Below are 21,528 nucleotides of genomic sequence, written 5' to 3' on the forward strand. Positions count from 1 at the left end.
ATCCAAATTAAAGAGTAATTGAGAGACAATTATACTATTTTTTTGAGTATTGAGAGATAGAGATTCAAACCTGGATGAATTGACAAGTTATATATGCACTTACCACTAAAGTATGTCTTGGTATGCGAAACAATTATATTATGACTTATGAATACAATACTAAATAAAGGTAGATTAAAAAAAAAAATTAAGTCTTAAAATTTTAAAATTGACAATTACATTGAAACAGGGATTATAATTTTACTTTCTTAAATATTGGGTTTGGGTTTCACAGCATACCTAATTCTGCAAGACGGCATTTCAAGATTGGAAAATTGCAGGTCTAAGATTACCACGACACGGAAACAAAAAAGGTTAAGTTAAAATGATTGCTTAAACGCAACAGCAATTAAGGTTATTCATGCACTTGTAAATGATTTTATATACTAACAGGAAACAGAGATACTAAACGGAATCTATAAGATTAATATATTAGCTATTAAATTATGTTCCATGATCAAGACATTATCATTATTAAATTAGATAGATCATATGGCAATTTGAATGCACCATTTAAAATCTAGGGCCTTCTTCAACAGAGACAATAGCTTTTCACATCATCTTTAAATCACAACATAACACGTTTAATATGAAAGTCAACACTCTCAGCCTAATCAAGAAACTGTTATTTTCATCAATCTTTTATAAGTTACTTCATCATCTAATGATTTGTTATTAGTAGATATACATATAGGCAACGTGTGAGAAAGGAAACCAGAAACAATCAGAAAAGCATACAAGGAAATTACCATGCCTAAAAGGTCCTGCGAATATGTATAATAGAGAACAACACAAATGGGAAGACAAATTATTCGATAATTGATACTGAAGAAATTACACCAAATGTTTATATATGCGTTTTATGGTTCCTTTAAGAGAAGCTGATTTCCTCTACAGATACCTAACTCTAAGCTTCAAGTAAAAAGTCTTGAGAATCAAGTAATACTAGTCTTATAATAATCATAATAAATAAATAGAATTAATTGGAGGAGAATGTTGAGTAACCATCACAAATTCAAAATCAAGCACAACCATTTTCATGACCCGAAGTCACGCGGTTCTCTTTTCTCTACTAGAATTTTACTATGTACTAGTATTTAAAAGCATTAGCATGGTTAAATGACCATAGATAAAAGTCAATCAATGAAATGATCAACTACCTTTCTATCTTTGGTGGGCCTCAAATAATTTCATCAAACAAAGCAACAGAAGTATATTTAGCACCTATTCCCAAAATTAATGCAAACAATTCAGCAGTTAACTTGCTTGTCTACCACAATATGTATTTCTAAAGATCATCACATAAGAATAAGATACATACTCTCTCTCTCCACAAACATCCACAAGCACACATGGAGAATGATGCTAGTTTGGTTATGATGGAAAGGAAGTCCAAACATACCATAAAGAATAGCAAATATTATAGTGATCTCTTCCTAATATGAGTAAAGGTGACCTCTAGGACCGGTTCATAAAAATAATAAATGCTTTGAAATTGCATATCTTGATGGCCAGAACTACTCATAACAAAAATTCAAATATGCTTTTGTTTTTGCATGAAAAAGATCAAATCATCTAGTATGCATAAAACAATTTCCTAACACAAAAAGAATAAAAATGGATACATGGAAATTCTGTCCTTACAATATCTCTGCAGCCAGGAAACTATTTTGGAGAAGGAAAAAACTGAAAACCAACTTTCTCAATGTTTTTTTATTTAAAGGTGGACAGCCTGGGAAGCTTGTCTCTAAGATAATACAACCTTGCCCTTCTGACCTTCCTGTGGCTGACTACTTTTATTTCCTTAATATTTGGTGAGTAGCTGTGATCACAAAAGATTAAAGATTAATCATGACCAAACTATTGATCACCAAACAAAGACAATTAACAAAGTAAATAATAGATAAATAAATAAATTCAGAGTCGAATTACTGGTGCTATGAGGGTATCAGTGGCATGGTAAAAAAACTTGCATGCTTAGTTTATATTCTCAGCATCAAATTGCACAAATGCATCACATGTCTCAATTATGAAAATTTAACATCTAACTTATTACAGCAAGGCATTAAGAACTCAGCTTTTATGGATAGGCCTAAAAATTTCAGCACGCACACCAATGACTGAAACACAATTGTCCAACAAATTGTGGTATGTTTAACACGTATATATCAATAGCCATGACTAGAGTTTCATCATGGACACTGATATAAACTTCCAAAAGTTGATGACATTATGAGCTCGTGAAATCTTTTATAATGTAAAGCATTGAGAACTTGATCTTTTACCATCTATCCAAAACTCTCTTGTTACATACAAAAAACGCAAACATAAATTGCTCATATACATTGCTCTATATACGTGAACATAAATATAGGAGATAAAATACTCACATGGGGAATACAATCTCAACACCTATGCCTGCGATAATCCTCCGAACTCTAATTGTGGTGTGAATGCCAGCATTTTGCTTAGAGATAACAATGCCTTTGTAGATTGACAACCTTCGCCTATTTTCTGGAACTTCCTGTAAGTTAAACCAAATAAATCAAATCTCAAAAGAGAAACACAACATCAGCACCCTAATGAGCACAAAAAGAGATGTAATTACCAATTTAATCTGTACTATGTCCCCAGTCCTAAGATCTGGTATTGGCCTTTCCTTCTCTGATGCCTCAACTGCTCTCTTATTCAATATCTACTCAATGAATACCAGACATATCATCCTCAGCAAAAAATTTAAACATACAGACTAAAGGAAAATAACCAGAGAATCAATTAAGTACCCCCATTATCTCCCCAAGCTTGATTCTTGGCTTTCTCGGTTCTTTCACTTTTTCTTCGGCCTTCACCTCATCACCTTGTTTTTCCTCTTCCTGTTCTTCTACTTCAGCATTTTCACTATCTTCCTGTTCTTCTAATTCAACATTTTCGCTATTATCCGCAACTTCACCGCCTCCAGACTCCTCTGATTCCGCTCTCGCAACGAACCTCTGGCTCGCAAAAGCGGAGATGATTGCGTCCAGATTTGAACCAATTGAGTTTGTCGAAAGCTGAGAAACCGAAACCCTAGAAGTTGAATTGCAGAGAGAGGAACCGCGATAGACTGTTGCAGAAAAGCCTAATTTCCTTGAAGGAGGAAACTGAGTAGGGTTTCTTGGGATCACAACTAGCGCCTGCAAACCACGAATATGAACAACAATAACAAAAGAAAAACACAGAAGTATTAGTGTATGGAGAAATTAGGAATAGCGCCTGCAAACCACGAATATGAACAACATATAACAAAAGAAAAACACAGAAGTATTAGTGTATGGAGAAATTAGGAATACCTGAGGAAGAATTTTGGAGCCCATTTTTTTGACAGGAGAGAAACCAGTGTTTCAAATAAGGGCAGAATCAAAAAGAAGCCATTCCTGTTACTGGTTTGAGTGGCTAAAGTGAGGAATGTAAGCATAGAGAATATGCCTTATCCAATGTAGGAGAGAGAAGGTACGCACGTGCGAGGACATGAACGGATCCGATTATTTTCCTAGTCGGGTAGAGCTCCGAGTCGGATCTTAAAACGGCATGAGTCAGGGTATTTGCACCTATGATACGACGACTCTTGCCATTAAAGAGAGTATATCGCGCCACGTTTCAACAGAGAACAACCCCCACAAAGCCTTACTGTGACATTATTGTCTGCGTGGCATTTAAGCATTTCGAAATTCCAGCGTCTTGCCACGTGTCCACCGTTGTGAGCTTCCTCACTCTCTCCATCCATCTCCCGCCATTCTCTCTCTCCCTCTCACCGAATCAAACTCTCTCTCTCTCTCTCTCTCTGTCTCTCTCTCTCCCTCTCTCTCTCTCTGTCTCTGTTAACCAAAATGATCTCTGCAATTTCATGAACCAAAGTTGATTGTTCGATGAAGCAATCTGGCTATGTTTCTTGTTTGATTAAGCTAATTATTTAGAGATGGCTAGAAATTTAGATTGGACGAGGCAAACACCGCCTGGAATTTTGCTTATAAGAAGTTTAAGAGGTAGAGATTGGAATCTAAAAACCTATAGATATATGGTCTTGTTGGTTACTTTCATAGCATATACTTGTTATCATGCATCAAGAAAACCGAGCAGCATAGTCAAGAGTGTGTTAGATCCTGACCCAAACACACCGCCTTCAGGTGAGTCCCCTTGGCCAATTGGTAACATCTTTATCAAAGATGAACTCATGGGCACAAACAAAAGTAGCCACTTGAAAAAGGGTTGGCATCCATTTAATGGACCAGACGGGACATCAAAATTGGGTGAGATTGATGTTGCTTTTCTTTCTTGTTACTCTTTAGGTATGTATGTTGCCGGGCATTTGGGTGATACTTTAGATTTGAGATTGTTTTTAACATCTGGAATGATTGGCAGCGGATTTTTTGTCGGGTTATTTGGTATGGGATACTTTTGGAAGATTCATGTTTTTTGGTTTTATTTGGTTATGCAAATGCTTGCTGGGTTATTCCAAGCCACAGGTTGGCCTTCTGTTGTGGCTGTGATTGGTAATTGGTTTGGAAAAAGAAGGAGAGGATTGATTATGGGTGTTTGGAACGCACATACTTCAGTTGGTAATATTAGTGGGTCTCTCCTTGCTGCTAGTGTTTTAGATTATGGGTGGGGATGGTCTTTTATAGCTCCTGGTGCATTTATTGTAATGGGAGGGATATTAGTTTTCTTGTTTTTGGCTGCTTATCCAGAAGATGTAGGATTTCCTTGTGCAAATGGGTGTGAACAAAAGGTAGAGCCTGCGTCTAGTGATATGGAAGCTGAGAGACATAAAGGTAGAAAAGGTCGAGTGGACAAGAATGATAATGTCCAGGCTGCATCTACGTCTAAGAGAGGCGTGGGACTTATTCAAGCTTGTCTCATACCAGGAGTCATACCATTTGCCTTATGTTTATTTTTCTCCAAGCTTGTGGCTTACACATTTTTGTATTGGCTACCATTTTACTTGAGCCAGACAGGTATTATAGTTTTTACCTCTTTTATACTTTTATACTTTCTTCTTTTGTCATCTGATTTGTGAGGCAGTTTTGGATTTAGTTGATGGTTTGTGTTATTGAATTTTTTCTTTTTTAATAGTTTTGATCAGCAAAGACTGAAAGGAATTTTTAGCAGTTGGGCAATGCTACAAGGAATAAAGCAATACACTGATGTATAAAGGCTGAAAAATAGACTAGAAGTTGCTTTAAAATGTGGAGGCTAGTAGAATAATTCTGAGAGACCAAATGAGTCTCATGATTATAGGTTTAACAGCTATTTGCTTTCTGTTGAGAATGCAGATGAATAGTGATTCTTGACATAAAAAGCTAGAATGTCTGCCTAATTGTTGCCAATAGTTTGGAATGTATTATCATGAACTATACGTAATGTCAAGATCTAATGTCGCTCTCATTTGATGGTGAAGTATAGGCCACATCGATAGTGCATTTTCAAAGAAATGAGCTACATCTATATTCCCAGCGAACTTTATGCTTTTCATGATCAACAATCCTATTTTTAGTTGACACTGTTCAAACTTGGGAAATGGCTTAGGTATATATCCTACTTCTCCATCCTTATACTCCCTTTGCCATGACATCATTTGGTGAATATGTGTCCCGGTTGATCTTTTGTTCACCCAACAAGTTATTGAGGTTTTTCATTTTCATCATAATCTAATTTATGATTTTTACCTGTAAGTTGAAAATGAGGAGTGAACCCTGCAATGCTCTTTTTATATTTCTTAAGGTCATTTGTTTTTTCTCAACTTATAGCTTTCATTTACTAAATGTATGCACATGCTTATGCATTAATGTCAAAGGCCTGTATCTTAATGATTGTACCTCCTTGTTAACATAGCTTGTTGGTGTTTTTTAGGATGGTTATCTAGCCCCTGATCAGCCTCTTCTCCCCTTTAATGGCTCATAATTTTTTCACTTTATGCAGAAATTGGTGGAGAGTCCATGTCTGTGAAGTCCGCTGGAAACCTGTCTACTCTATTTGATGTTGGGGGTATTGTTGGTGGGATCCTTGCTGGTTACGCATCTGATAAACTTAAAGCTCGGGCTATTACAGCAGCCAGTTTTATGTATGCCGCAATTCCTTCAATGTTCTTATACCGCGCATATGGTAGTGTCTCAAAGACTATGAACATTATACTTATGATGATTGCTGGCTTATTTGTAAATGGGCCATATGCACTCATCACAACTGCAGTTTCTGCTGACCTAGGCACACACAGTTCTCTTAAGGGGGATTCTCGAGCACTGGCTACTGTCACTGCCATTATTGATGGTACTGGATCAATGGGTGCAGCTCTTGGTCCGCTTTTCACTGGGTTCCTCTCAACAATGGGATGGGATGCAGTTTTTATCATGCTGATGACTGGGGCTCTTGTTGCGGGGCTTCTCTTATCACGTCAGGTCATAACTGAAATTTCTGAGAAAACTAGTATACTGAGGCAGTCACCCAGCGGACGTTTAATTCATGAAGGTATGTAGTAAACTGCACTGACACACATGTATACAAACAAAAACACAGATATTTGTATAGCCAGATGATATGAGTTTGGATAGTTTACTGGAGTTGAATGCTTACCTACTCCTCCATATGAAAATGACAAACAAAATAATTAGACTCTTGAGAAATTATCTGATATGATGATTTTAAACTAAAGATCATCTTGTTTGTTAATATTTGGAAAAATTTTCATTTGAATAGGTAATTTTGTTTGCCACTTAAAACCTATGCATCTTGTCATTGTTTATGTTGAAAAGTTTTTGTTTGTGTTGAAAATTGTATTCTTAGGAATAGAATTCCATCAAACCTTACAGCATATATAATCCTTGGTTTGTGAAATAGAAGGCTTTTCTTGAAATGCAATCTGCTTTTTGAAATTCTTTTTCAATATGCATTTTGTCAATGGACAAGATAAAATAGTATTACACATCAAAAATTGAAGTTAACGGAGTTTTTTTTTTCTCTCTCTCTCTGTTGCTATGTTATTGTTATGCTTCAACTTTTCCCCTTCTTTCTCTATGTTCATTCCATGGTAAGTTCAAATCAGATTAATGTTGAATTTTTTCTAAACTTTCCATTGAATTTAGTTCAGTAAAATCTTGTTTAATTTTGTTGATAAGTGTCATTTAACGGACACATTACATGTTAATTTGATTCAACAATGTAAGGATTCTTGATGTCAACTAATTAAATGATTGTGCTTAAATCAGAATAGTAAAATGAGAAATCATTAATGTATATTTAAAAAATATTTTCATGATCTAGGTTACATATCAAGAATATATTGCTTTCTTGATCTCTTTTGAGTAGAACCTAGTTTTGTATTCTTAATTTGTTTTTCATTATTTTATGATATCTTAGCTTGAGGTAACCCTTGGTTCAATGGTAAGGCTTTCTCAATCTTACCTGCCACATGCAAAGGGAAGGATGAACATATTTGATCCTTTTAGAGCCTCCATAAGTCTGTGCTTTGCACACCCTTACCCTTGATTCAGTTCTATCTGAGTAAATATTTCCCCTTCTATCGCCATGTGAATTTTGAATTAGTTGTCATTTCTTTTTGATTTTGCAGCTCCTGCATCCCAACCACTTTTAAGTGATCAAAGGTGAATATCAGGCGAGGCGTCGTGAAGATTTATTAGAAGTGAGAGAATCAAGATAAAAATTCAAAGGTAGGCTAACTGAAATACTTGAATAATAGTCTGAAACATTGAGCAGGAAAAATATGCTCTGTAAAATTTTGATTGGCTTTTGCCTTAGTTTGTATCATCCATTTTGTCCATTCTTTGTAATATACATAATGCATATACTTATGAAGACATATGTAGGGCTCATCAATTTTGGTAAGAGAACTCTCAATTTTCGCTGAGTTTCCTTGAGGACCCAAGTTGAATTGTTTCAGTGACTAAAACCAGACTTGGCGGCATTAATGGTTTTAGGTTTCTGTCTTTTCATAATTGAGCTAAATTTTTGGTTTTCAGTTATAGCATAACCCAGGCATGCCACTTAAATTAGAATATTGACAGCTCCAGCTCCTCTGCCTTTTCTTTTTCTTTCTTTTTTTTTTTTTTTTTTTTTTTTTTTTTTTTTCCTTAAAATGATATTTTCTTATTTTTCAAAAGAAAAAATTATGTTTAATATTAAAGAGATCTTTTTTTTCAGGTGTTGGAAATGACATGTCGTTTGCAGTAGTTTGAGGGGGAGGTTGGATTTTTTTTTTTTCCTCTTTTGGGTGCATAATTAGCCCCTTTGGACTTGAATGTCTGAAACTCAAGGCACCTTGAAAATACTCTTTGCCTTATTGGTTAGTATCTTCCACAAATATGGCCTTTTCAGACAACCTGCAACAAGCTGTTTTGTTGTCTAGAATTTGAAACAAAATATTGACATCTGTTCCTTATGTAAGATTCTGATTTTTTCCCCCCTCAAATTTAGAACATGCGAACATAACTTCATGGTTCTCCTCAAATACTGTAGCATTCATCTTTATAGCCATCAAATCTCCTGTTTTCCTTTACATTTCTAAGTTCTCTATCATTGCATGTTAATTTCCAGTGTTTCACTTTAAATTTTCTGAGATCTTTCTAAGCCAAACCAGAGACCATTGAAAGTGATTTTTATGCATTATCATTATTATTTTAAAGCCAATTTATATTAATCTATGCTAAATCGCGAGAAATATTATTTTTACTATTCTTGAAATATTTATTTGACAAAATCATTTTCTAAAATTCTCGAAATATTTCTTTATGAAAATGAAATCCAAACATGATTGGTAAGAAAAGAGAATTCACTTCAAGCTTGAGTTGGGTTTTTCCTAAGATTTCTTTTTTCTTTTCTTTTTTTATTTTTTATTTTTTAAAAGATTGAAAGAAACAAGTCTATAAAATGTGCAGAGTATTGAAATATAGGAAGTTTAAAGTAAAAAAGAGAAAAAGGAGGAAAAAGACCTATCAGCCAATCAATTATGTGGCACTGGCAGACATAAGGAAGCAGAGGATGGGTAGGCATAAAATATCTTAATCTTACCCTCAAAAAAATTAGAGTACCAAAATGCTATCTCAACAAGAGCGTTCTTTAAATATTAATTTCCATTATGTTTTATTATATGTTAAAGATTTTTCATTTAAATTATTTGTTTAAATCGGTCTATACTCTCATCTATAGGCTAAATACATGAAAGTAAAAATTTTTTATAAAAATATTTCTGATTATATACTAAAAAAAATAATACGAACAATTTTTTTAAAAAAATATTATTTTCATTTATTTGATCCATGCTATAAGCCGGTTTAGACAAACATAATTCTTCGTATGAAGCTTTTCGATTTTGGTCTTTTCATTGATTAGTCAATCTGCAAATTATCCATCATTGCTTTATTGTCTACCATTAATATGTTATGCTAACATTTATTAAGAATTTGTACAACTCACATTACACGTTTTGGAAAACATTGGAAGACCTCCACTTCATCCTTTTCCTAAACAAATTTTGATTATCTTCTGAAAAAAAAAAAAAAATCCCATCATTTTTCTGCTAAAATACTGTAGTAAAAGAAGTTACCTTTAATTCATTGTTATCGTTCTCCTAAACAGGGGCGAAGATATGAGAGTAAATGGTTGAAAGTAAAATAAAAATATATGGTGATCCTAATTCGAATCCAACAAATATCAAATAAATTTCTCACAGTGGTTAAGTCACTTGTTTTAAAGGTAAACATTTAACAATTAATGAATGACAGTAAATATGATTATTTCTTATTTATTAATTAAAAAATGTTCTTCTTTATTATGAAATATTTCATGGAATAAATAAATTTTCTTTGATAATTGTATCTTAAATTTGTTTCGTGAAGGGACTTTTCCTAATAATATAAAAATAAAGTATTATATTTACAAAGGAAAAACAATTATGTCAATCAGTGTTTGTGTTCTCACTAGTGTTAAATGGGAAGTTTCAAGTTTGTGTCCTCTGGATCATAAATATTTTCACTAATTTAATAAGTGAGTCGAGTAGAGAGTTACCCACAGTGTTATTTCAGTCAATCGAACCTTCCAATGAATAGAAAAAAAAAAAAGGAAAAACAATTATAGTTATGTTACATTAATAATCATATCTTTGGATAGCATTTTCGCTAAAATTTCATCATAAATTTTTAATTTTGTTGATGTAAAATAATTTTTTATAAATAAAATTACTTGTCCTTGTGCAAACACATAAGCATATTGGAAGAAAGAAATTTGTGCAGAGAATTCTAATGGTATTGGTAGCTAGTGGGTTGTTGTGGTGGTGATTGTTCGTCTCGTGAGCAAATCACAAGTATGGTCTTCACTCATTACCCATCTAGTGGGGCTAAACCCCCACTGGCCTCTAGTACGTGCAAGCACCAAATCACTAATTCCAAATGGCCCCATTTCTATATCTTATATTTTGCATTTTTGTGTAAGCCCATTGACCAACACACAATGTGCAAGTCAAGTGCACCCAACAAAATTATTAAAATGAGTCCCAATTAATGTTTTAGGACAATTTTTAATGAAACAACACAAATAAACACAAACTCAAACCACCACCACACGTCTTTAACTACTATTTTTCTTCTCTTTCTTTATTCTTTTCGCAAATAAAATTATTCATTCTTTTTTGAGGCATAGATGTTTCATGCTTTGCATCACCGTAGAGACACATTAAAATAATACTGAATTATTTAGAACACTTTTCACCATAGGAGCACTAAAAAAATATTAAATATTTATAACACTTAGACTGTGTTCGATAATAACTTTTTAGGTAACTTTTAGCGTTATTTTATTTCGGGTAACATAGCGTTTGAATTAAATTTTAAAGATTAAAGTAGTATTTTATAAAATGTTACCAGTTAAATACTACTAAAACAGCTAATAACTACCAAATCAATTAATTCTACCGAACTTATAGTTTATTCAATTCTTGACATGATAACAAATAAATTAAAAATTTGTAATTAGATGATTGATAAGTAATAATAACATCTAATTTCCCAAAATTTGAATTCTAATCACATAAAACAAAAAGTGAATTAACAACTTAAATAATTAAACTTTGTTTAATAATGTTTAGTAAGTATAAGCTGTTTAATTTAATGAAAGGGAGGAAAAATCTATATTAATTAGATGAGCATTTTCAAAGTTAGGGACTAAATTTTATTCATATCATTTTGAAAAGCTAAAAATTAAAACAAATCCATTGAGTATTTGCTCCATATGGAAAGATGAAATTTTTGACTTCGTTTGTGGAAAAAAGAGTTAAAGATGTTGGTAAGTCCTCCATTGTATTGATTTGACTCCCATTCTAAAGTGAATTCATGTACTCCTTAAAATTAATTCCTTATGCACCATTAACAAAAGATCAGTGCTCAAAGTCCAAATCCATTATGTACATATGTGTCAACCAATGTATCCAATTGTACAAAATGTCCATGCACTCACTTGTGACCATGGTTACACAATTCTCCAAACTTTCCTCTATATATCAAACTTGAGTACTCTTCTTCTTTCACTACTAGCTCTGCCTCTCTGTAAACAAATCTCTTTCATTCTTGTCCATAAAGCCCTAATTCACACTACTGAGTCATGGATCTGTCACGTGCCATGCTCGTGACAGCTCTATTAATGCTAAGTCTCATATCATCCTCCATTGCTCAAGCCCCAACATCTTTACCACCAATGCCCATATCAATGCCACCAACTTCTTCTGCAATTCCACCAGCAACTACTGCACCTCCGCCCATGCCGGTATCAACCCCTCCGCCCATGCCGGTATCTACCCCTCCTTCAAGCCCTGCAGCCACCCCTACGTCACTTCCACCAATGGCAGCGACACCTCCTCCTTCAAGCCCTGCAGCCACCCCTACGTCACTTCCACCAATGGCAGCGACACCTCCTCCCCCAGGCAGCCCAACAATGAGCCCGAGTTCAAGCCCACCACCATCGGCAGGGGCACCAGAATCATCACCAACGTCGGCGTCTTCTCCTCCTGCACCAGCAGCACCAAAATCTTCACCCAGTCCAGCTACATCTCCAGTCGCAGCGACGCCAGCTTCAGGAGCTTTCGTTCATGGAAACAACGTGGTGGGGTTGTTATCATTGCTTGGAGGAGTCGCAGTAATAGTATTTGCTTAGACACCCCTACATGGTCACATTGAAACCTTTAATTTAATGTAGATTAAGATATTTATTTGTGTATTCTTTTTCCTTTCTTGTTTTCTTGTTTTCTTTTTCCTTGTTCTTTTCGTTGATTCTTGGAGCTGCATTTGTGATTTGTAGCATTTTGACTGTAGCTGAATAAGGGAGATCACTGTGATTCTTGCTTGTGTTAATTTACGTGCTAATAATTTTTTTTTTCTTTCATGGTTTAATCTTGTGATGCACTTTTCTTTTGAAACTCAGAAATCAAAAATCAGTGCCATGTGGCGATTCGAGCTAATTAAGAGGGTCGAATTTTTTGAAAGTCAAGATTATTATGAAAGCAAACAATGTATGGATCGATAGAATTAAAAAAATTGATCAAAATTACTATTTTTTTTTTTCATTTCGCCTTAGAGCGAAAAAAGACTTAATAGCTCAAAAAAAGTAACAAAAAATTGCTTGACTAAATTCATTAATAATTTAGCTAAGTTAATAGGTCATTAAAGCATGCTTTTTAAAATATTAATTAGCGTTCAATGAGAATTGATTATTACAGCTTTTTAGAACTACTTTTCTAAATGAAAGGAGTTAGGTGGGTAGATGAAGAAGAGAGACACGTGAAGGGTAGGGAAGGGAGGATATTATTATTATGGGCAAGGAAGGAAAAGGTTAGAGGTTGCAAGCTGTTAACTTTATTAAGGTAGAATGATAAAAAAGATGAGGTGATGAAGAAATCGGCAGGGAGAAAGAGACAAATGAAGTGGTAGAAGCATAAGGTAGAAGATGGGTGGCGGTGGTGGGGGATATCTGTGTTTGGAACGAACACGACTAGGATAGTGATGCGCACATGGCGTATTACCCCACACTTATTATTAGTGTATGGTCTATGGACAGAGAGAGAAAGGCAAAGGCAAAGGAGGAATAGATTTTCTTCTTCTAGGTTAATAATATTTGTATTATTCCATTTTTTTTTATTTTTTCCTATTTTAAATTTAGGTTTCAATATTTATTTTTATGAGAGCTTAATAAAATGTAGGAGAGCTCATCACTCATATTATTACTTGAAAAGCATTTTTTATATAACCTTAAGAAGCCAAGTGCACTGATTATATAATTATTTTAAAAGTAAATGAATGGAGAATCATAAACTCATAGTGATATAAATACTCAATTAGTGGGTTATTAACCTAATGATGATATGATTAAGCTAGTCACAATAATTCAGGACCCCAGTACCTTTTTCTTTTCCAAGAGAAAAATTAAAAATTGTAAACTATGAAGTTATTATTATTTATTGCATGATAAATACAAAAAAAAAAAAAAAAAAGAGAATAAAATCATTTTTTAAGAAATAGGAATCTTATGCCAAATACGAAATGTGTCATTTCATAAAAAGGAAAGAAAAAAGTGACAAAAAAGCATTGGATTCCGATTAAAAGGGGTAATAAGCAAGAATCATACATAGGCTTTTTATCCTTTGCCTTTTTCTCTATAAAAGGAAGAAATGATGCTAAAGCAATCTATTGTGAAACCCATGCTATAAAGTTTTAAATACCCAGAAATGATAAAACTTAACTTGTTTAAGCTAAGTAGTTACAGTTGACAATGCTATGATCACACTCCACATTTTGAGGTAAATCCTATTGATTGCAATGTTTGCTATACCCTGAAAATCAAGTAAGAAGTACTGTTTGTTAATTAAGTAAGAAATATGCTCACCTGAAAGTGTAGCAACATAGTATTTATCGGCAAAATTATTCATTTTAATAAGTGTTAATTGTTTTACTAGCTGTGTTCGGAAATAGCTTTTTAAGCAACATTTAGCATTTTAAGTTATTATTTAGTGTTTGGTTAGAAGTTAAAGCAGCGTTTTATAAAAAGTTAACCTATATAGCATTTAGATTTTAGCGTTTTACAAAAAATTACTCAAACAACTAATAACTAAACGCTACTAAAACAGCTAACAGTTATCAAAACAACTAATTTTCTGATCAAACACTTAAGCTGTTTAACTAGTGTTTCATCAGACTGATAAAGAGAGTGATGTTCTATAATCCGCTCCTTCAAACTCTAAACGCTCATATAAATGCTATGTACAAATAATATAAATAATAAAGATAATATTTTAACTTTAGTCGTTAAAATACTAAACACCGCCTCAAAAGTTGTCGAAAAAGATCTAAGAGTTCCCAGCTGGGAACAACCATAGGCATAGCTAAATATCTAGATATCATATCATCATTTAGGGCTCTACTTTGTTGTCTAAGTTTACATGATAGGCCTTCAAGGCTTCAACAATTAATTCTAACAGTACATTATCATCAATCATTTTGACTATACAAGTATTTAGCATGAGAGTGGGCTCACAAAAAATATTGTCAGATCATTAGCCCACTTCACCAGAGAGTAGACTCATTTGTTTCCTTTGCCTATTTGCCTTGCCATTTTTTTTACTCACTAGATTGCATCTGACTTCTTTCTTTTAATTTTTATTTTCCAAATAACAGATATGTGAAAAATAGAATTCAAAAACAAGATTAAAAAATAAAAAAGTACACATTGGATTAGCCACGATAGAAAAATCCATGAATAGGAACTAGATTAGCCTCATTATTCATAAATTACATTGCAGCATTTGAAAAAATTAGAGGCATGCTGTACAAATGCAGAGCAAAACCAACAGACTACGAACTAGGAATAGAAAGCAGAGCAGGTAAATGAAGTTATCAGTACACATAAATCAGGTAAAATCAAATCACAGTCAATTGACTCGAGAAAAAAAAAGAAGTCCTCTTTGCAGAGTTGAAGATCCACAAATATGTATTGGGAAAAAAGCGAATAATGAAATCTGAAAAAGAAAAGGTTAGATTACCGTCTAGCTCCACTTTCAGAAGCTCTTCAGCTGTGTGTATATTTGATATTCAACTAATTCAATCAATCTGTCTGCAACTAAAACTGTATCTACTTTCATGATCAATAGCTTCTGATTATTGTCTTGTGATGGATGCCAAGCCAAGCAACAGCTAAAGGGGCATCAGTTAAGACCTTAGTGGTCAGGAAACTGAATGTCTTCTCTGGTGATCTTTACGTGTAATTTCATCTACCTTTTTCTTTGTTTTCTTCGGCACTCAAAACAATCAGCACATGTAGATTTATTTCTAGTGGAATAACCAGATTGGAGCTTGCTGGGTGATATTTTCAGGTCTTCCACCAGTATTTGTCGAAGCTTCTCATTCTCCGCCACAAGTTCTTCAATGACTTGCTGGTGTTTCAACACCTGAACAGATAGAAATATGTAGTTATTTGATAATGTTATTGACATACAATGAAAAGAAGACTTCTTTGACTTCTAGAAATGCTCGAACCCTTTGCACATATTGAAAGTGTGATTAACACAAATTCATAACATATTAACCCATACAAGAGTCTGGAAGCTTCCAGCATGGCGAAAGGAAATTCCATTCAAAAACTTTAGATACTCCAATTACTAAGAATTGCAAAATTGAGTGATCCTTTGAGAGTCCCATATTAAAAAGAAAAGAATGTTTTTGCTCCTGTGGTCATTTATCCAAATTTCCCTGGAAATGACATCAACATGACAAAATTCCTTTAAGGTAAGCAGAAAAGACATGAAATATTACCGTTTGAAGTAGGTTATTTTCACACCGCAAGCGTCCAGCCTATAAACATATCGCCAAAGCATTAGGTACAACATTTGAGACATATCAGAGCACATAAAATCCCATGTCAAGAGAAAATTAAGTCTGCAAAATGTCTTTTATGTTTATCAAAAGATGTTATTGTAAAGGGCCACGTGAAACATGCAAAGCACAAAAGATTTTGATTATCCATATTAACTAACTACTAACATGAAAAGAAGATGACAAATTTACAATCAATTTCCAAGGAAAAAGTTCTCTTACCCTGTTCTATTCTGAAATGATTGGAGGACATTTTGCCCAAATCCTGTCTATATTTCAAAATGTAAAAAAGGATTGATTTCTGAAGTTCAAACCAGTTCAACTAGTGTTCTTATTCACATAAGACAACTTTATCCTACGAAATCAAAATGGTAAATAGTTTGGTGTTAATCGTATAAACCAGTGATTAAAGCTGAAAATATGAATCGAGCATCGTGAAGGCATATCATTAACAAGTGATAAATACAAAGCATAATACCCTGCATAAGTTCTCAGGTAAGAACATCTCAAAGTTTGTTTATAATCAACCTACTAATTAAACAGACCAAGGGGGCAGATAATGTTGTTGTGCTTACCACTTCACTTAGATTGTTGTCCTCTTCCTTCAGAATTGGATTCTGCAGAAAACTACTAAGGACCTTTTCTGTTCGACTTCCAAAAGGTGTATCAACTAGGCTACTTGTTGGCGAGGAGTGCTCAGAGCTTGCATGTGGACTCATATTTCCATATCCGAGAATGCCTTGAGATGTTTGGTCCGGAAGTCTTGTTGCCAGTTGTGTGATACTTCCCAGTGGGTTCTGGATTGCTGGTCCATTCATAGCACTTGTGCCACTTTGCATAGACAATGGGAGAGCACCTTGACCAATCGATAAATTGGGAGCCACTCCAAATTTTGTCATCATTTTTGTCATCTCTTGCTAATGAATTTGACATTAAAATTCACATATAAACAGAAGAAGCATTATTTTGTGTGCACACTTCTGTGTTTGTATACACATATAAACAGAAGAAAATAATACATACTATGAGAAAGATTTGAATCTTCTGCAGCACCCCTGGTTTCACAGCAAGACCTGAGATTCAAAGACTAATTTTTTCAGCTATCAAAAAGTATATAATGAACAAATGAAAGGCAACTGATGCAGAATAACAGATGCCAATGAGCAATGAACCAACAGAAGGTCAGCTCAGTACAAACTGTCCATTGCATAAATACAATTCCAGCAGATCATTTCTAAAACTTGCAAATATTGATATCCATTAGCATCCATAGGTTCCTGTTGTTCCTTTATTTATTTAGACCCAAAATCACTCCATCTGATGCAACCCAAGAAAACTGACCTAGATGATTTATGATATAGTTTAGGCTATTACCAGATGCACACAAGATCTATTTCTACTCAATGGGAAACTGCAACCACTGTCTCAGAAAATGATAACCGCCCACGGAATAGAAACCGAGTTTGTCATTGAATAGCAGTCATAGTGAGTTCATATGCCAGTGGCATGAGCAAAGGAGGAACAATTGGAGGAAGAAGGCAATTTATATTTTAAATAATAGAGTTTGAGTAAATTATTCTATATTGTCTTATGAAATTTTTAATAACTTGGTTAGTCAATCAACATAGGATGTGATACTGTTCCAACAGAATATTATTCTACTTTCCTTGGACTGAAGCAGAAAAATCTAGAGGTAGAAATTCTTTAGCTGTACAGTCCATACAGATCCTTTATAACTAATAATGCTGCGCCCTAACCATGCCTGATGCCCCCAACCTTTATATGGAAGTTGGCATAGAGTTACTGCTCATGTACAAAGGCCAGCAACTGCTAGCTGTGATGGAATTCTGAAAACATATTATCTCAGGAAACATTTCAAAAATAACCAAATGTACATGTAACATAGGCATAGACTCAGTCAACAAAAGATATTAAAAGCATTGACTTGGAATAGGTTATATAAAAAAATGCATTCTGACATATAGGAAGAAAGCTAGATGATGATGACACGAGGACTTCTCATACCAGACTTATATGTTCCACATCGTGATGGAATCAAGTAATAACAGCTAGCAGAAAATTTTCCACTATCCATCTAAAATAAGTATAAGTAAATTAACAATGTAACCACATACTCATAAATCAGGTAATGAACAACAATGTGCTGTAGGAAAATACTACGAGAGAAAAGTAGGCAATGATATAATGCCATTACATACCGACTCCAAAGCCATGGCCAAAACCAACTCCACATCCCATGCCTACTTCAATTCTCTTAGCTCCCATCTTACGCAGCTGAAAATTGAGAAACACGAATTGAATGATCTTGTCAATTTTCACTAGAACACCAAATTTAGAAACAATAATAATAGATGGCCATAAGACATATTGACTTACAGCATTATTTACAGGTGTCCTAACACCAGAAAAGACATCAGTTGCACCTCTGCCCGCATTCATAAGTGCACCTACCATTGGTACTGCCCCTGCATTTTAGATTAAATCAACATTTACATATGCTGAACAGATAAAATATACAGAAAAAACATCAGACTTCCTTGGCAATGAAATTGCCTTTCAGTGAGACAAAGCAACATCAGTCACCTATTTTCATTCACATACACCTAAAGGCATGGAGCATTCTTAGCTATCAAAAGAGGGTAATGTTGATTCAAATAGTAGCCAGTTTTGAGGAATTAGCATTAAGCTAATTTAACTGAGTCTACTCCTATACATACCGGCATTGATATGGTGTGATAGAACCTAACTACCTTCTACATTAAAGTATCATAACTGGAGCCATAACTTAAAATTTTAGTCAGATATATTGCAGGGTGTGCTTGCAGGCTAACTGGTTCATTAGTCACTCTTTTTACTTCAACGGGATGATCAACTAAAAAAATTATCTGAATTTCAATATTTTGATTATAGAGACTTCAGAGAACTGCAGACCATTGGTCCTCTCCCAGGACTTTAACAATTCCAGGTGCCCTTAGAAGCACAAGAAATTGCTTGATCAACATTCTTCTGTCCTCTGGTTATAATGAGATATATAGCTCTTGAAAACAATTGACATTCCAGCTACATCTTAATAGAAAGTAGAAAACAAAGAACAAACAAAAATCACTAATATTAATCACAGCAGAAGTCATTTTCAACACTTAATGCAATTAACTCTCCCTGATCAACCCAAAAATTCAACTCACAAACTTTCTCCTCTTTTCCCACATTTTCTTAACAAAACTAAGCACAGCTCAATATTCTGAATGAAAACAAACGAAAAAAGAAAAAAGCAAGGAGACACGTCAAATGATTTTACATGGGATTCCAGCCAGAGATTTCTGATGGGTTCCACAATTCTTTGGTTTAAAAAACCCCCCAAAATTCATCTTTCCAAAGTATGCACACACAGAGATTAAATAGAGAAGAATTGAGAGAGCGAGGGATAGAAAGGGAGGGGCTACCTAGATTTATGGGGCTACCAACGCCAATACCAATACCACAACCCACGCCAAAGCCAGTAAATACTTGAAGGACTTTGAAAGTAAAGGGATTCTCTATTCTGATTCCCTGAAATGGCTTTGTCTGATTGCCCACTACAATGCTGTTGCTACTACTACTCTCCATTCTTCAACAAGCCTCCCCTTTTCTCTCTCTCTCTCTCTCTCTCTCTCTCCGTATGTGAATTTCCTCTATCTCCAAGCAATGCTTTCTGCCTTTTCTTTCTCTCTTTAATCTCTTTATAGCTCTAAAACCTTTTGCTCTTTCTGGTAAACCCCTGGTCTTTCCCGCAATGCAAAATCCAGGTGCCATTGCAGTGAGAGTCAGCTATGGTTTCTCTGCCAACAGGAAGAGTGTTCTTTTTGCAACTGGACGTGTGGCATCGTCTCAGAGTACCACGTAACTAATTATGTGTAAATTTAAAGGATGAATTACTGAAATGGGTCCATAATGCCTTCGTGAAATGACTAAAATGTCCGGATTGCCATGTAGTTAACAACTTGAGATAAGTGAAGTTGTACCTAACTAGTAAGTTAGTAACAGAATGTCAAATTGGGCCAGGCAGTTTAAAAGGTGAATGGGCTTAGTATTGCCCAATAAAGTTTAGGCAGGTTTATGAATTAGGGCACAATTGGGTTTGGGTCAGAGCCCAAAAGTTGAAATGCCTAATATTTGCTTGCAAAACTAATACGTGGCTGATTCATATTATGCAAGACTTAACAATCTAGTAAGTGGGTGAAATGTATTTATTTAGGGTTTTTTTTTTTTTTCTGACTACTTTGAATAGCATGGAACAGTTTGGTTAATTAAAGGTCTCAACCTCTCCAAGCTCTTTCCAATCTTCCATGGGGTACCAAATGGACCACATTTCAATTACAGCTTTCAATTACAATAAATACATACATCAATCCGCTTTTCAATCAAATTGATCTCTGACAACACCAAATCAGTTTAGCATAACACATCAATCTCAATTATTGGTTTCACATTTTCCACGTATGTATATATATATATATATATATATATATATATATATATGTGTGTGTGTGTGTGTGTGTGAATACTGAAAACTTTGAACTCTTAAATGCAAAGATAAAGCATATTTGGATAGTCAATATGCATATTAGTTGAGAGATAGAGATAAAGAAATTTGAGACCCAAATTGCCCATAAAGTTTTAAATTTGCAAAATCAATTATCTAAAACCCACGGGAGGAATATATACATATATATGGATGATTGACTAAAGTAAATTCTGTGTTTTTTTTATCTGAAATATTTATTTATTTTAATGTTAATTTATGTTAATATTACTTTTTTTTTTTGAACTGATATGTTAATATTACTTGAGGAATACAAAAAATGGCATATTAAATATCTAATTTCGTTTAATAGAAAGTGAATTAGTATAAGGATAAAGCATAATTATATAATATTCCATTTAAATTAAGAAAGGAATAAATTTGATCCTTTGCACTAAAGAATAGTAGTTGGTTATAGGTGGGCAAGCCGAGGTCAGGCATTGTCCCCCTGGCCAAATTTATGACTCAGCTGCCAGCCATTATTGATGCTCTTTAATGATGCCTTAGCTGATGGGCTAAAGAGCTCATGCTCAAACTTCCGTCCTTTCCATTTCAAAGATTTTTTTTTATTTTTTTATTTTTTACATTACGAAAAGAGATTCAAACTTAATTTATTTTTAAATTATTATGCATTAACCACTAAATTATATTTTTACGTGTCAAAAATCTTTTCACTTTTGAGTGAAAAGTGAACACAAATATATGGGTATTTTTATACCTCGAAATTGCATTGCAATGTTTTTATTATTTTTATATTTACTAACGTTGAAAAGAAATTTTTATAGAAGGATTTAGCAACGTAACTTAAGATATAAAAATGAGATAGAGTAATTTTAAAAATCTAAATCTTTATTAATATATTTGACCAAACCATGGGACTACACAGTGGATCGTCACGAGATCTATTAACAATTCATTCAATTAAAAAAATTAATGGTTGGACTTTTAATATAAAGAAGTTATAATATAAATAAATAAAACTATTATTTTTTATAAACGAAATTCTTATAA

General features: G+C 33.9%; 4 protein-coding genes across 7 annotated transcripts; 2 read left to right on the forward strand and 2 right to left on the reverse strand.

Annotated features, from left to right (window-relative positions):
• Positions 1 to 1,511: 1,511 nt before the first annotated feature.
• LOC105632337 (large ribosomal subunit protein bL19cy) lies at positions 1,512 to 3,527 on the reverse strand. The gene is made up of 5 exons (XM_012214691.4): positions 3,369 to 3,527; positions 2,823 to 3,212; positions 2,648 to 2,734; positions 2,430 to 2,563; positions 1,512 to 1,861 (listed from the first exon to the last, which is right to left on the reverse strand). Exons 1-5 carry the CDS (start codon positions 3,390 to 3,392, stop codon positions 1,753 to 1,755), a joined length of 744 nt encoding a protein of 247 aa, XP_012070081.1. The 5' UTR covers positions 3,393 to 3,527; the 3' UTR covers positions 1,512 to 1,752.
• A 127-nt stretch (positions 3,528 to 3,654) lies between these two features.
• On the forward strand, positions 3,655 to 8,584 carry G3PP4 (Major facilitator superfamily protein). 2 transcript variants are annotated; one of them, XR_001046770.4, is made up of 4 exons: positions 3,655 to 5,030; positions 5,995 to 6,540; positions 7,640 to 7,739; positions 8,230 to 8,584. XR_001046770.4 is itself a non-coding variant. In XM_012214689.4 (3 exons), the coding sequence occupies exons 1-3, from the start codon at positions 3,995 to 3,997 to the stop codon at positions 7,675 to 7,677; spliced, it is 1,620 nt and encodes a 539-aa protein (XP_012070079.1). In that variant the 5' UTR covers positions 3,656 to 3,994; the 3' UTR covers positions 7,678 to 7,936. The 2 variants fall into 2 exon arrangements, 1 of the variants encoding a protein (XP_012070079.1); XM_012214689.4 differs by lacking the exon at positions 8,230 to 8,584 and having other exon boundaries at positions 3,656 to 5,030; positions 7,640 to 7,936.
• A 3,005-nt stretch (positions 8,585 to 11,589) lies between these two features.
• LOC149497178 (arabinogalactan-protein family) lies at positions 11,590 to 12,425 on the forward strand. Its single transcript, XM_089720369.1, has one exon. The coding sequence runs from the start codon at positions 11,680 to 11,682 to the stop codon at positions 12,226 to 12,228; it is 549 nt and encodes a 182-aa protein (XP_089576495.1). The 5' UTR covers positions 11,590 to 11,679; the 3' UTR covers positions 12,229 to 12,425.
• A 2,383-nt stretch (positions 12,426 to 14,808) lies between these two features.
• Positions 14,809 to 19,773, reverse strand: LOC105632335 (dynamin). 3 transcript variants are annotated; one of them, XM_012214687.4, is made up of 7 exons: positions 19,400 to 19,765; positions 18,333 to 18,421; positions 18,155 to 18,230; positions 16,959 to 17,008; positions 16,511 to 16,852; positions 15,876 to 15,914; positions 14,809 to 15,511 (listed from the first exon to the last, which is right to left on the reverse strand). In XM_012214687.4, exons 1-7 carry the CDS (start codon positions 19,560 to 19,562, stop codon positions 15,335 to 15,337), a joined length of 936 nt encoding a protein of 311 aa, XP_012070077.1. In that variant the 5' UTR covers positions 19,563 to 19,765; the 3' UTR covers positions 14,809 to 15,334. The 3 variants fall into 3 exon arrangements, with proteins under 3 accessions (XP_012070077.1, XP_012070078.1, XP_089576493.1); XM_012214688.4 differs by lacking the exon at positions 19,400 to 19,765 and adding an exon at positions 19,255 to 19,393; XM_089720367.1 differs by lacking the exon at positions 15,876 to 15,914 and having other exon boundaries at positions 19,400 to 19,773.
• Between the last annotated feature and the right edge of the window lie 1,755 nt (positions 19,774 to 21,528).

This window comes from Jatropha curcas, chromosome 4, assembly GCF_041381405.1.
Source record: "Jatropha curcas cultivar XTBG-Jc1 chromosome 4, XTBG_Jcur_1.0, whole genome shotgun sequence".
Taxonomy (NCBI): Eukaryota; Viridiplantae; Streptophyta; class Magnoliopsida; order Malpighiales; family Euphorbiaceae; genus Jatropha; species Jatropha curcas.

Bases quoted from the DNA above. Each gene is read 5' to 3' on its own strand.
- LOC105632337 (XM_012214691.4), bottom strand. From the start codon at position 3,392: ATGGGCTCCAAAATTCTTCCTCAG. The intron at 2,735-2,822 runs GTACTTAATTGA...TTCATTGAGTAG, and splicing joins AGCTTGGGGAGATAATGGGG to ATATTGAATAAGAGAGCAGT. The intron at 1,862-2,429 runs GTGAGTATTTTA...TTGTGATCACAG, and splicing joins GTTGAGATTGTATTCCCCAT to CTACTCACCAAATATTAAGG.
- LOC149497178 (XM_089720369.1), top strand. From the start codon at position 11,680: ATGGATCTGTCACGTGCCATGCTCGTGACAGCTCTATTAATGCTAAGT.
- G3PP4 (XM_012214689.4), top strand. From the start codon at position 3,995: ATGGCTAGAAATTTAGATTGGACGAGGCAAACACCGCCTGGAATTTTG. The intron at 5,031-5,994 runs GTATTATAGTTT...CACTTTATGCAG, and splicing joins ATTTTACTTGAGCCAGACAG to AAATTGGTGGAGAGTCCATG. The intron at 6,541-7,639 runs GTATGTAGTAAA...TTGATTTTGCAG, and splicing joins CGGACGTTTAATTCATGAAG to CTCCTGCATCCCAACCACTT.
- LOC105632335 (XM_012214687.4), bottom strand. From the start codon at position 19,562: ATGGAGAGTAGTAGTAGCAACAGCATTGTAGTGGGCAATCAGACAAAG. The intron at 18,422-19,399 runs GTAGCCCCTCCC...TCTAAAATGCAG, and splicing joins TGGTAGCCCCATAAATCTAG to GGGCAGTACCAATGGTAGGT. The intron at 15,512-15,875 runs GTAATATTTCAT...CTATCTGTTCAG, and splicing joins AAAATAACCTACTTCAAACG to GTGTTGAAACACCAGCAAGT.